Raw genomic sequence first — 14594 nt, 5'->3', positions numbered from 1 at the left:
AATAAGTGACATACATGATTCATACATCAATATATCCGCTATATATCCGGTTCGGTTGCTATTTAAAATTGAGAAAATCGGCCCACAAATGGCTGAGTTATAAGCGAAAAACCATGACTAATTATATTTTTTACCTACTTTTTTTAAAAAAAATTAAAAAACAATTTGGAAAAAAAAATTTTTTTAAAAAATTTAAAACATTAAAAAAATTTTGATTTTGTTTGAATAAAAATATTTAAAAAAAAAATATTTTTAAGTATAATTTGGTGAAGGGTATATAAGATTCGGCACAGCCGAATATAGTTCTCTTACTTGTTTATCTATATCTGGATTACCAAGTCATTAATATAGATTACATGGATATCTTATGATAGATATTTCAAAGTCCATTGCAACGATGTATATAAGACCATAGTAATCTGGACCTACAATGGGTCAAAATCGGGAAAAAAAATTTTACCCGAATTTTTTTTTACCAAAAAAATTTTTGTGTCATAAATATTTTTTCACTAATAAATTGAAAAAACAATATTGAAAATTTTAGAAAATTAAAAAAAATTTGGATACAAAAATTAATAAAAAAAAAAACAATATTGAAATTTTTTAATTTTTTTAAATTTTCAAAAACAATTTTGAAAATAAAAATATTTTTAACCCGATTTTTTTTACCAAACTAATTTTTTTGTCATAAATTTTTTTTCACAAAAAAATTTAAAAAAAAATTTTGGAATTTAAAAAAAATTTGGATAAAAAAAAACAATATCAAAAATTTTAGAAAATTTAAAAAAAATTGGATACAAAAATTAAAAAAAAAAATATTGAAATTTTTTAATTTTTTTAAATTTTCAAAAACAATTTTGAAAAAAAATTTAAATTTTGTTTCCCTAAACATATTTAAAATTTGTATTTTTAAGTATAATTTGGTGAAGGGTCGACATTCGACATTGCAAATATTGGTTCAATTAAATAAAAATCACTAATAAAAAACTCCTCTAAAAAATTAATAAGTGAAGGTGCCATTCATTATAGAATAAATTGCCTAATCATGCAGAAAAATTACTTTAATAACCAACTTTCAGTACATCAATGTTTGTCTTCTTAAATTTTCTATATAAATTTTCACAACAAAATATGTAATACATATTCAGTTAAAGTTGGCCTCATCATGACAAATGCCTCCTTAATACCTTTGAGCTGTAAGAAAACAAAAAAAACAACCCACACAAAAACTGTACCCAAACTATTTTCCCAACATTTTCAACCACATGTGTCAGCCGCATTAGCAGCATTATTATCATACCAAGTCTATGCATAAGAAAAAAACAAAAAAAAATCCTAAAAATATGATAAATTTTGTATCATTTGCAGTAACATTAACACATCATTTCCCCCAAACGCAAAACAAAAGCAGACAAAATAAAAAGAAATTCAAATTATAACATAGAGAAAACTGAAACAAAAGTTGAAATATAAACAACAATAATTTACGAAACTGCAAATGAAAATGAAACTGAAACTATGCCAACTTTATGGCTGAAGGAAAATTCTGTATCTACTGGCTTTAAAAAAACAAAAAAATTGCGGTTTCTTACAAAATAATTTTTGTTTAAGAAAAATTACTTAAAATATTTAAAAAAAAGCCCAAGGACGCTTTGGAAAGTAGATAAGCTGTATAGCAAAAGTCATTTATGCTTTAAAAGTGCTGTAATAGACATAAATGGTTTCGACTTCTATGAGCACTAGTTGGCAGCAGTTTTTCTTTAAATAATTTTGAAAAAGATCTTTAAGTGTTTTACACAAATATATTTAGGGTCAACTGCCAAAATAATTAAGCCGCAACAAATATATAGTTATTTTGACAAATTATATTGGTTAAAAGCAGCAGTATCCAATAGAAACAATAAAATTAAGACAAATAGGCAGACAGAAGATCAAACAAACAGAAAAAAATAACGGAACTTGGAAAGATAAATCTTAAAAAATAGATTAAATTAAAATAGTCTATGGTGTAGTCTATAATCTTGTCTATTCCCTAGTATGTGGTTTAGTCTATTGTCTAGTCTATGGTCTAGTCCATATCTATGGTCTAGTCTATGGTCTAGTCTATGGCCTAGTCTATGGTCTAGTCTATGGCCTAGTCTATGGTCTAGTCTATGGCCTAGTATATGGTCTAGTCTATGGCCTAGTCTATGGTCTAGTCTATGGTCTAGTCTATGGTCTAGTCTATGGTCTAGTCTATGGCCTAGTCTATGGTCTAGTCTATGGCCTAGTCCATGGTCTAGTCTATTGTCTAGTCTATGGTCTAGTCCATATCTATGGTTTAGTCTACGGTCTAGTCTATGGTCTAGTCCATATCTATGGTGTAGTCTATGGTATATTCTATTGTCTAGTCTAGTCTATGGTCTAGTCTATGGTTTAGTCTATGGTCTAGTCTATGGTCTAGTCTATGGTCTAGTCTATGGTCTAGTCTATGGTCTAGTCTATGGTCTAGTCTATGGTCTAGTCTATGGTCTAGTCTATGGTCTAGTCTATGGTCTAGTCTATGGTCTAGTCTATGGCCTAGTCTATGGTCTAGTCTATGGCCTAGTCCATGGTCTAGTCTATTGTCTAGTCTATGGTCTAGTCCATATCTATGGTCTAGTCTATGGTTTAGTCTACGGTCTAGTCTATGGTCTAGTCCATATCTATGGTGTAGTCTATGGTATATTCTATTGTCTAGTCTAGTCTATGGTCTAGTCTATGGTTTAGTCTATGGTGTAGTCTATGGTCTAGTCTATGGTCTAGTCTATGGTCTAGTCTATGGTCTAGTCTATGGTCTAGTCTATGGTCTAGTCTATGGTCTAGTCTATGGTCTAGTCTATGGTCTAGTCTATGGTCTAGTCTATGGTCTTGTCTATGGTATAGTCTATGGCCTACTACATGGTCTAGTCTATGGTCTAGTCTATGGTCTAGTCTATGGTCTAGTCTATGGCCTAGTCCATGGTCTAGTCTATGGCCTAGTCCATGGTCTAGCCTATGGTCCAGTCTATGGTCTAGCTTATGGTCTAGTCTATAGTCCAGTCTATGGTCCAGTCTATGGTCTAGTCTATGGTTTAGTCTATGGTCTAGTCTATGGCCTAGTCCATGGTCTAGTCTATGGTCTAGTTCATATCTATGGTGTAGTCTATGGTGTAGTCTATGGTCTAGTCTATGGTCTAGTCTATGGTCTAGTCTATGGTCTAGTCTATAGTCCAGTCTATGGTTCAGTCTATGGTCTAGTTTATGGTTTAGTCTATGGTCTAGTCTATGGTCCAGCCTATGGCCTAGTCTATGGTCTAATCTATGGCCTAGTCCATGGTCTAGTCTATGGTCTAGTCGATGGCCTAGTCTATGGTCTTGTCTATGGCCTAGTCCATGGTCTAGTCTATGGTTTAGTTTATGGTCTAGTCTATGGCCTAGTCTATGGTCTAGTCTATGGTCTAGTCTATGGTTTAGTCTATGGTCTAGTCTATGGTCTAGTCTATGGTCTAGTCTATGGTTTAGTCTATGGTCTAGTCTATGGTTTAGTCCATGGTCTAGTCTATGGTCTAGTCTATGGTCTAGTCTATGGTTTAGTCTATGGTCTAGTCTATGGTCTAGTCTATGGTCTATTTTATGGTCTATTATATGGCCTAGTCTATAGTCTAGTCTATGGTCTATTCTATTGTCTAGTCTATGGTCTAGTCTATGGTCTAATCTATGGTTTAGTCTATGGTCTAGTCTATGGTCTAGTCTATGGTTTAGTCTATGGTCTAGTCTATGGTCTAGTCTACGGCCTAGTCTATGGTCTAGTATATGGCCTAGTCTATGGTCTAGTCTATGGCCTAGTCCATGGTCTAGTCTATGGCCTAGTCTATGGTCTTGTCTATGGCCTAGTCCATTGTCTAGTCCATGGTCTAGTCTATTTTTTAGTTTATGGTCTAGTCTATGGCCTAGTCCATGGTCTAGTCTATGGTCCAGTCTATGGTCTAGCTTATGGTCTATTATATGGCCTAGTCTATAGTCTAGTCTATGGTCTAGTCTACGGTCTAGTCTATGGCCTAGTCTATGGTCTAGTCTATGGTCTAGTCTATGGTCTATTTTATGGTCTAGTTTGTGGTATAGCCTACGGTCTTATCTATGGTCTAGTCTATGGTCTTTTGTTTTAGTCTATGGTCTAGTCCACGGTCTAGTCTATTTTCTAGTCCATGGTCTAGCCATATGCAAGGGTATAGTCTATGATCCTGTCTATAATCTAGTTTATGATCTAGTCTAGGGTCTGGTCTTTGGTCTAGTCTATGGTAAAGTCTCTAGTGTAGTCTCCGGTGTAATCTATGGTCTAGTCTAAGGTCTAGTTTATGATTTAGTCTATGATCTAGTCCGTGATCTATATGTAGTCTATGCTTTTGTCTATGAACTAGTGTGTGGTCTAGTCTGTTGTCTAGTCGATGGTCTGGTCTATGATCTAGTTTATGGTCTAGTCTATTATCAGTCGATGAACTAGTCAGTGGCCTAGTCTATGTTCTAGTCTTTGGTCTGGTCTATGGTTTAGTTAATGGTCTGGTCTATGGTCTAGTCCATAGTCTAGTTTATAGTCTAGTTTATGATCTTGGCTATGATCTAGTCTGTTTTCTATCCTTATATTTCCCTAATTTTAGAAATATGTTTTGCTTATCCTTAAAAAGATAAATATTTTTTGGAACTTTGTGTTTTAAAGTGCTCGGCCACAAACTCATTTTCGTTGTTCTTATTTCATAAGAAAACTTAAGAAAACTTCTTTCCTCATAAGTTTCAAACTGTATATGCTGCACATTCCTCTTGAAGTCCTGTTTTTATTTTGCTGTTTTAGACTAATCCCAACTTTGTTTCTCTGTGAGGTTTTATGTCATTTTAAATATTATGTAAAATAGAATAAGCACTTAGTATGAAAAAGATTTTGACCGACTAAATAGTTTATAAAGAAGTGAACTAACTAAATGCTACATTATTTTTATTTTCATGTTTATTTTGTTTTGTTTTCTGTTGTCTTGTTCAAAATATAAAACTATTTTTGCATTTTCAGGCTTTTGCGAAAAAGTTTTGTTACCAAGTAGAGTTTAGAAGTAGAGTGTTAAGTATTTGGTTGTGAAATGTTTATGAATAGTTAAGTGTAAGAAACAAAAAAAACTATAGAGATACATGTACTAGAAAAAAAAACTAAACAATTTCTTGAGAAATATAGCATTTGGATAAGGTTTTGTTTAGCTGCTTAATGTTTTTGGCAGCAAGTTTTAAATGAGCTGGTTAGAAAAAAAAAACTATTTATGAAGATTTGGGTTAAATATTCTTATATTTTTTCAAATGAAATGAGTTTTGATAAATAAAATGTAAAATATTGATAAAGGAATTTAAATTTTAATGTAAATCTTGTTTTAGAAATTATTTTCAATAATTTTTTTCAGGATTTTGAAAATATTTAAAAATTCTTGAAATTTCCAATAATAAAATTCAAATATTCTTTAAATATTTTAACATTTTATGGCAAATTTCTTTATTTTTTTATAATAATATGAAAAAAAAATAGTTTTACATTTGTTTTCAGTTATTATAAACAAGTGCTTTTCTAACTTATTATGCCTTTATTTGAGGGGTTTTTACAAAAACCTCAACTTGCTTTGTAACTTTGTGTATATTTCTTTCTTTTACCTATCTTCTTTTCAAGAAAATTATAATTTACTTAAGGATTTTTACATTTTTTCTTGCTTTTGTTCGAAAAACACCTATTTTTATTTTAAATATACATTTGAGCTTTTTTTTTTGAAAGGATGTAAAATGTAAACCAACTAACAGAAACACATTTTTAGCTAAAAGCATAATTATAATAATAAATGGAAACAAAATATAGTAAAAATAATAATAATTGCAAAGAAAAGTTGTTGTTTGCTTGAGTTTTTTTCTACTTTTGGCTTGTTTTGTTTTATTGTAAATGGAAAAAATGTTAAACATTAAACAATTTTCTGGTTGGTTTTTCTTTCTTTCTATTTTCTAGTTTTTGAATACTTTCATTTTTTTTCCATAACATCTCTTAAGTGTGAGTTTGTTGCAAAATTTTGTTTTAGCATGGAAATTTAATTTTTTTTTTGAAAACAAAGTTAGAGGTTACAAAACGCTTTCCGTTACAAAAATAGTTTTTAAAGAACCTCAAACGTTTTAACAGAAAGGTCTTAGAGAATGTGTTATAATTCATAGGAATAAAAGAGAATAAATTAGAAAGAAATTGTGGCAAAGCCAGAATAAATGTAAAATAGAATAGATAATTGCTGTGAAAGAAGATTTTTTTTATAGAAATTTAATATTAATTTTAATATTTCAGGGATTGTTTTGGTTAAAATAAATAATTTTTAAAACATTGTTTTTTTTTCTTTACAATAATTCACTAATAGTTAAAAATTTCCTTTCTTAATGAAACATTTCCATTAAAAAAAATTTAAATATTTTTTATTTTTTTCATTTTTTGATTTTCTAAATTAATTTTTTGAAAAGTTACTAAATTATTTAACAAAATTAAAGAAAATATGATTAGTTGTAATAATAGTATTAAAAACCTTATAAAATTCTTACCTTTTCTGAATTATTCTTGAAAATAAAATTTCGCAGTAGGTTGCGTATGATTAATATTAATTCAAAGGTTGTATGATTAAAATTAACATAACTTTCTTTGTATAAAAGATTTTTAATTTATAAAAACTGTTATTGGAAGCCAAGAATATTCACTATAAGAAAAAATATAAACTTAAATAATCCTTATCACCATTAATAATAAAAAAATATTAATTTTCAGTTTTTTCGTAAAGTTTAAAAAAATATTTTTATCAGGCACATTATTTGCTTTATTCATTTAAAAGATTTAAATTTTTAAAAAGTCAAAATTTTTTGAGGAATTTAAAAATTTTCTTTGTTTTTTCAGTAAATATTCAGATGATACGATTATAAAATAAAAAGAAAACAATTGCCCAATTCACAGTTGATGTCGTAGCGTTGTAGCATTGTATATCGTAAATATTTTTCAAACAAATTTTTCGAAACAAAAACAAAACATTAATAAAAAAAATTACGACATACAACGATACAATGCTACGACATCAATTGTGAATTGGGCAAATGTTTTAGTAATAACTAAATTGAAGTATAAATGTATTTGTTTATAATAACATTAAAATGTATGGAAAACGCCTACAATTTGCGCATTATTCCTTGAAATATAATTTTCCAGCTGAGTGCGTATGATTAATATTAATTAAGAGGCTGTAAACTCAAAATTGTCATTATTTTCATGACATAAAATATTTTCAATAACCGACAATTGACATTTGAAGCTAATAATATTCTCTAAAAACTCGAAAATGTCCCATAAATATTTTAACTTTCAGAGTCTTAAAAAAAATGAATAGAAATCTAAAACTTTATTAAAACAATATTTTTTTTCTAAATTTAAACAAAAAAAAATGTCTTCAAGTTTGTAAATTAATTCCATATATTATTTGATTAATTTATTAAATTAAAAATGTGCGAAAACTCAAAAAAAAAAAATTATTTCTTATATGCTGTATTATTTTTCAAAAAAAAAAAAATAAATATTTTCAACAAGGATTGTAGGAAAATGTTGGAAACTTAATAATAAAATAAAAAATACAAAAATTGTTTACTAATGAGGCAAACATTTTCATAATATTAACTTTAAAAAAAGTTTGTTTATGAGAGATATCATTTAAGAAATATTTTTTTTAATTTTGTAAATTTCGATATTTATTTTTTTTAAAAAATTGCCAAATTAATAAGAAAAATTTTTGAAATATGATAAGCTATAATAATACACAAAAAAACTGCAATAATCTTATATAATTGAGTAATAGCTCTTATAAATATAATTTGGGATAAGGGTGCGTATGATTAATATTAATTACGAGGCTATAAGCTTTAAATAGACATAATTTTGTAAGCGTAAACGATTTTCCATTGCTAAAAACTGTTAGTTAAAGCTAAAAATATTTGCCGTACAATCCAAAAGAGACACTTAAATAAACATACTTTCAAAAACTAAACATACGCGTAGAAATCTGAATTTTCATTTATGAAAAAAAAAAATAATTTTTTAATTTTGTAAAATTCGACATTTATTTTTTTAAAAAATTGTTAAATTGTTAAAGAAAATTTTTGGAAATATGATAAATTACAATAAGAACACAAAAAAACTACAATAATCTTATATAATTAAGTAATAACTCTTATAAATATAATATGGGATAAGGGTGCGTATGATTAATATTAATTACGAGGTATTAGCTTTAAATAGATATAATTTTGTAAGCGTAAACGATTTGCCATTTCTAAAAACTGTTAATTGAAGCTAAGAATATTTTGATATAACCCAAAAGAGACGCTTAAAAGAACCGATTTTCAGAAACTAAACATATGCATATAAATCAGAATTTTCATTTACGAAAAAATATTTTTTTTTTTTTAATTTTGTAAATTTCGGAATATTTATTTTTAAAATTACAAAATTGTTGAAATAAGAAAAATTACAATAATAATACAAACAACTTTAATAAACTTATGCAATTGGTCAATTTTTCATAGAAATATAATTTAAGAGAAGGTTGCGTATGATTAATATTAATTACGAGGGTATAATCTTTAAATATACATAAATTTCTTAGCGAACGCGACTTTCCATATCTAAAAACTGTTATTTAAAGCTAAGAATATTGCCATATAATCCAAAAGAGACACTTAAATAAACCGACTTTCAGATGCTTAACATATGCCTAGGAATCTGATTTTTCATTTATGAAAAAAAAATATTTTTTTTAATTTTGTAAAATTCGATATTTATTTTTTTAAAAAATTGTTAAATTAATAAAGAAAATTTTTTGAAATATGATAATAACACAAAAAACTACAATAATCTTATATAATTAAGTAATAACTCTTATAAATATAATTTGGGATAAGGGTGCGTAGATTAATATTTAAATAGCCATAAATTTGTAAGCGTAAACGATTTTCCATTTCTAAAAACTGTTAGTTAAATCAAAAAATATTTGCCGTACAATCCAAAAGACACAATTAAATAAACATACTTTCAGAAACTAAACATATGCCTAGGAATCTGATTTTTCATTTATGAAAAAAAAATAATTTTTTAATTTTGTAAATTTCGATATTTATTTTTTTTTTAAAAATTGACAAATTAATAAGGAAAATTTTTGAAATATGATAAGCTATAATAATACACAAAAAAACTTCAATAATCTTATGTAATTGAGTAATAACTCTAATAAATATAATTTGGGATAAGGGTGCGTATGATTAATATTTATTACAAGGGTATAAGTTTAAATAGACATAAATTTGTAAGCGTAAACGATTTTCCATTTCCAAAAACTGTGATTTGAAGCTAAGAGTATTGCCATACAATCCAAAAGAGACAATTAAATAAACATACTTTCAGAAACTAAACATATGCATAGAAATCTGAATTTTCATTAATGATAAAAAAATTATTTTTTAATTTTGTAAATTTCGACATTTATTTTTTTAAAAAAATTGCCAAATTAATGAAGAAAATTTTTTGAAATATGATAAATTATAATAATAACACAAAAAAACTACAGTAATCTTATATTATTAAGTAATAAATCCAATAAATATAATTTGGGATAAGGGTGCGTATGATTAATATTAATTACGAGGTATAAGCTAAGGTATAGACATAAATTTGTAAGCGTAAACGATTTTCCATTTCTAAAAACTGTTAATTGAAGCTAAGAATATTTTGATACAACCCAAAAGAAACACTTAAAAGAACCGACTTTCAGATACATAACATATGCCTAGGAATCTGATTTTTCATTTATGAAAAAATTTTTTTTTTTTAATTTTGTAAATTTCGATATTTATTTTTTTTAAAAAATTGCCAAATTAATAAAGAAAATTTTTGAAATATGATAAATTATAATAATAACACAAAAAAACTACAATAATCTTATATAGTTGAGCAATACGTCTTATAAATATAATTTGGGATAAGGGTGCGTATGATTAATATTAACTACGAGAGTATAAGCTTTAAATAGACATAAATTTGTAAGCGTTAACGATTTTTCATTTCCAAAGACTGTGATTTGAGGCTTAAAATATTCTCCGTAAAGTACTATAGACAAAAATTACTTGAATATTCCCAATAAGACCCAAAAAGCAAGTAAGAGATCTATATTCGGCTGTGCCGCATCTTATATACCCTTCACCAAATTATACTTTAAAATAAATTTTTTTAAATATTTTTAGGTAAACAAAATTTAATTTTTTTTTAATTGTTTTTCAAAATTTTTTTTTTAATTTTTTTTAAAAAAAAGTTTTTTCCAAATTTTTAATTTTTAATTTTTTTTTTTTTTAAAAAAAAATTTATGACAAAAAAATTCGGGTTAAAAAATATTTTCCCGATTTTTACCCATTGTAGGTCCAACTTACTATAGCCTTATCTACATCGTTGCAATGGACTTTGAAATATCTATCATTAGATATCCATATTGTCTATATTAATGACTTAGTATTCCATATATAGATCAAAAATTGGTCAAAAATCGAGGTTGTTCCGGTTTTTTGCTCATATGTCCGTTATTTATGGACCGATTTTGCTGATTCTAAATAGCAAACTTCTCGAAAGCATGTCTGACAGAATTATTGAAGATTTGGATCCCGAGGATATCTGGGGTCTTCAGAAAATTGATTTCAACAGACAGACGGACAGACAGACAGACGGACATGGCTTAATCTACTCCGCTATCTATAAGGATCCAGAATATATATACTTTATAGGGTCGGAAATGAAAAATGTAGAAATTACAAACGGAATGACAAACTGGTGAAGGGTATAACAAGAAATACAAACTTAAATTTCAGGAAACAAAAATTTGTTTTTTTAATTTTTTAAAAACTTAAACTGACAGTTTTCATATACAAATTATTTTAACCGACAGTATAACTATAAGGTAACACATAACCAGATTTTGTATTAAAAGTTTTATCAAACAAAATTTCCATACGAAATTTGTTTTATAAACCTTTGATAAATTTATAAACTGTTTATGCATATGGGGGTTACGGTTTGTTATTGTTATGCCAAATAGTTGTTTATTATTTAAGCAACTTCCTTACAAAACTGTTTTTTTTTTCTTTAATTTGATTACTTGTTACTAAATTTTTCATTTTATAGACAAATCTTAATGTTTTTATTATGTTTCTGTGTGCCAACCTATAACTCTAACTCTTAATGGCGCCTAAATTGTATGCTACAAAAACACAAATTTTTTAATAACACCTATAAAAATAAATAAAATCTAATAAACATTGTATTAAATATATAAACAAAAAAATTTAAATGTTTAGTGACACAATGAAAAGAACAACAACAAAATGAACATAAATATTTTATGGCATCGATTTACGTTTTTATAATCCCCGAAAACAAATCCCATTATTAAACAAATCTACGACAAAAATAATCCCATTTAATCTTCTATTAATACACAGACAAATATGTTTTTAATGCCTCGTTTTTATGGCATTTTATATTTTGCAATAATAAACAAAATAAATTAAATTCAATAAATGCAAACAAAATAATTAAATACAAACATATAGACATACCTACATATTTATATATAAATATAAAAATATATATTTGTATATGTTATTTTGTAATTTTTATTACATACCAAAAATTAATTTCCCACTCCCCAACAAAAACAATATTTAATATGTATAAACAAACCTTAAATGTTATGAGATTTTTTCATAATACATAACATTTCTTCTTCTTTTTTTGCAGCTTTTTAATTTGTCACAGCATACCTTAAGGCGCTAACAGTAAGGGTATTGTTCTTACACCAGCTTCGTTTAGCATTTGTGTAAAGCCAAGTGTGCGCAAAGTGATCGTAAGTGTTGGAGACAAAGAGAGAGATAGAGACAGACAGAGAAAATGCCGGGTGTGGTGTTTTTAATTGTGGTGCCAACAGCTAATTTTGAACGTGAGCTCATTTATGGTATGTACTTTATTATACATATAGAACAGAACTGAATAGAAGACAAACATGTAGCAAAATTAAATGAAATCTTTGCCCGTACTTGTATGCAATTAATAATGACAACATAAAACTTTTGTTGTTGGCTTTGTATTTGTATAAAGATGTGTGTGTGTGTTTTTTCAAATGTTCATTTAAGAAAATTGAGAGTTAAACTACAAATCAAAGTATACTTTTTGGGGTTGTCAATGAAATGAAGTATATTTTTAAGGGGTTTTGAGAACAAAGTTATTATTTTTAAATTAATTTATTAATGAGTAAGAAAATGGATTATAGCTTTAAAATTTTAACATAAATTTTCATTTAAAGAAAGAGTTTACAAATTTTGTTTATGAAATATTGGTTTTTATGAGATATTTTGTGTATATTCACAATTTTTACAAGGCCATAAACAAGAAATGGAAAATCTAAACAAATTTCAACAATTCCTTTTGTTTTGTCCAGCTATATAACAGCAGATTGGCTCTCCAGGTTTATTAAGATTTGTCCCAACTTTGTTGTAAAACTAATTATTGTTTTTAAATTAAATATGATACTAGTTTCACAGTTACTGATTTTTGCAATAAAAAAAAGTTTTTTAAAGTTTGTTTTAATAGTAATATTAGGTTAACAGGCAGTCACAAGTCAGGAAAGAGAGCAGCTCACTTGGGACCATACAGCAGGTCGCTTTCTGTTACCCCAAAATATAAACAAAAGAGGGTCAGATAGATATGAAAAGAGAAGGGGAAAGAGCAGAAGAAATAAAGAGGAAGGAAGTCAGAAGAGGATAAGTGAGGAGAATAGCATGCATCAGTCATTTGACAGATACTAGGTCACTCCGTAGAGATTCCCGTGTCTGGCGTGAGTAGCCAATTGCTATTCCCAATAATGGAATAAAGGCATCAGCATTCTAACTTCATGTCCAATAGCTCAGAAAGACCTAATGCATAGATATTCTAATATTGGGCAATGACAAAGAAGATGAAATTATGGTCTCATCCTCCTATGAATTTTGACAGCTTTTACAGAATTCTTTATAGGGCAGGCCAAGTCTCCTCGCATGGTTCCCAAATATGCAGTGTCCATATATGTTGTCCGTCCTTGGTTTAGTCGTTGTCCTAATGCTGCTGCTTGTAATTAGATAACGGAATCTTGCATGGGAAGTCTATGACTCCGTATGGCATCATGGCGCTTTTTTCGCCAATTTATCAGCAAAGCAGTTGCCCAAAATAGCTGCATATTGAAATTTCTAATTCAGCATAGATTTTAAAATTTTGTCAAACTGTTTTAGGGGATTTTACACTGACACACAAGAATTTCAAGGCCAGACTGAAAAAATATTATTAAAATTTCTCTAAAATAAGGCATTTTTGCATAGTCCTTAGTTAAGCTTAAGAAACTAAAACAATTAAACATTAATTTAGCCACTTCTTAAGTGAGCACAATCAAACAAAATTTTTTGTAAATATTTATGTAGATGTTTTGTAAACTTTATTGCTTCATTTCATATTTAAATATACAATTCTCTCAATTATATAATAAAAATTGTTTAACATTTTCTTAACACTTTGTGGCAAATATTCTCAGCTGTCATTAACTGTTTTTAGAAAGTCATTATCGTTAGATGACATTTAAGTAAACAGCCTCAAAATTAATATTAATCATACGTATACCTCTTAAAAATTGTTAAATTTGTAATATTTGCCACATTGTTAGGATTTCGCCAATTTTTTAGCATTATAATTATAAATGAAGATATTTCCAGTAATTCTAGTAATAAAAATAAGAAATTGTAATGTTCAAATTTTAATAAATTTTAAGATTTTTCTAAATCTTGGAATTACAGAATTATTATTTTTTTTTTTTGAAGAAAGTAATATATATTTCTAAGTTAAATTATATATCGTATTATTTAAATAAGATTTGAAAATTTTTTTTTAAAAAAAAAAATGTATTCAATGCCTCCGATTCCATGAAAGATGTAAATATTTTTTAAGGTTTTTAATTAAGAATATATTTAGATAACTTTTTAAATTATAGTGAATATTCATAGCTTTTAATAACAGCTATTAGAAATGAATCAGCTTTTAGGCAAATAAAGTTATTAGCATTTTAAGTCCATAATTTCAAAATTAATATTAATCATACGCACCCATCTGGGAAATTTAAGATTTTGTGAATATTTGCTTTCTAAGTAAAACATTTGAGGGATTCAAACGGTATGCTATTATGTCGTATTGTCATAATGTCGTAAACTATTTTTTTAGTTTAAACAAATTCTTGTTGTGCTGCAAACAAAAAAAGTGTTATTTTATGACAAACCAATAAACATAGTTCAAAAAGTCTTATTAGTTTATAACTTTTTTGTTTGAAACCCAACAAAAATGTGTTTAAACTAAAAAAATATTTTACGACATTATGACAATACGACCTAATAGGAGACCGTTTGAATCCCCCAATTGTTTTGATTTTCTTTTTATTGTTATATTTTCC

At 27.1% G+C, this 14594-nt stretch overlaps 2 protein-coding genes across 2 annotated transcripts in view; one reads left to right on the top strand and one right to left on the bottom strand.

Annotated features, from left to right (window-relative positions):
* LOC135950898 (uncharacterized) overlaps positions 1–14594 on the bottom strand; it is a 315472-nt gene that overhangs the window by 207474 nt on the left and 93404 nt on the right. The gene's annotated exons all lie outside the window — the stretch shown is intronic.
* LOC135951308 (uncharacterized) overlaps positions 1–14594 on the top strand; it is a 106161-nt gene that overhangs the window by 2084 nt on the left and 89483 nt on the right. The window contains exon 2 of the mRNA XM_065500931.1: positions 11870–12083. Coding sequence (XP_065357003.1) covers positions 12020–12083 — 64 coding nt within the window. The 5' untranslated portion in view covers positions 11870–12019. The remainder of the gene's footprint in view (positions 1–11869; positions 12084–14594) is intronic.

The sequence above is a fragment of the Calliphora vicina genome, chromosome 2 (assembly GCF_958450345.1).
Source record: "Calliphora vicina chromosome 2, idCalVici1.1, whole genome shotgun sequence".
Taxonomy (NCBI): domain Eukaryota; kingdom Metazoa; phylum Arthropoda; class Insecta; order Diptera; family Calliphoridae; genus Calliphora; species Calliphora vicina.
The sequence above is the reverse complement of the archived record's forward strand: the minus strand, read 5'-3'. Positions and strand labels throughout refer to the sequence as shown.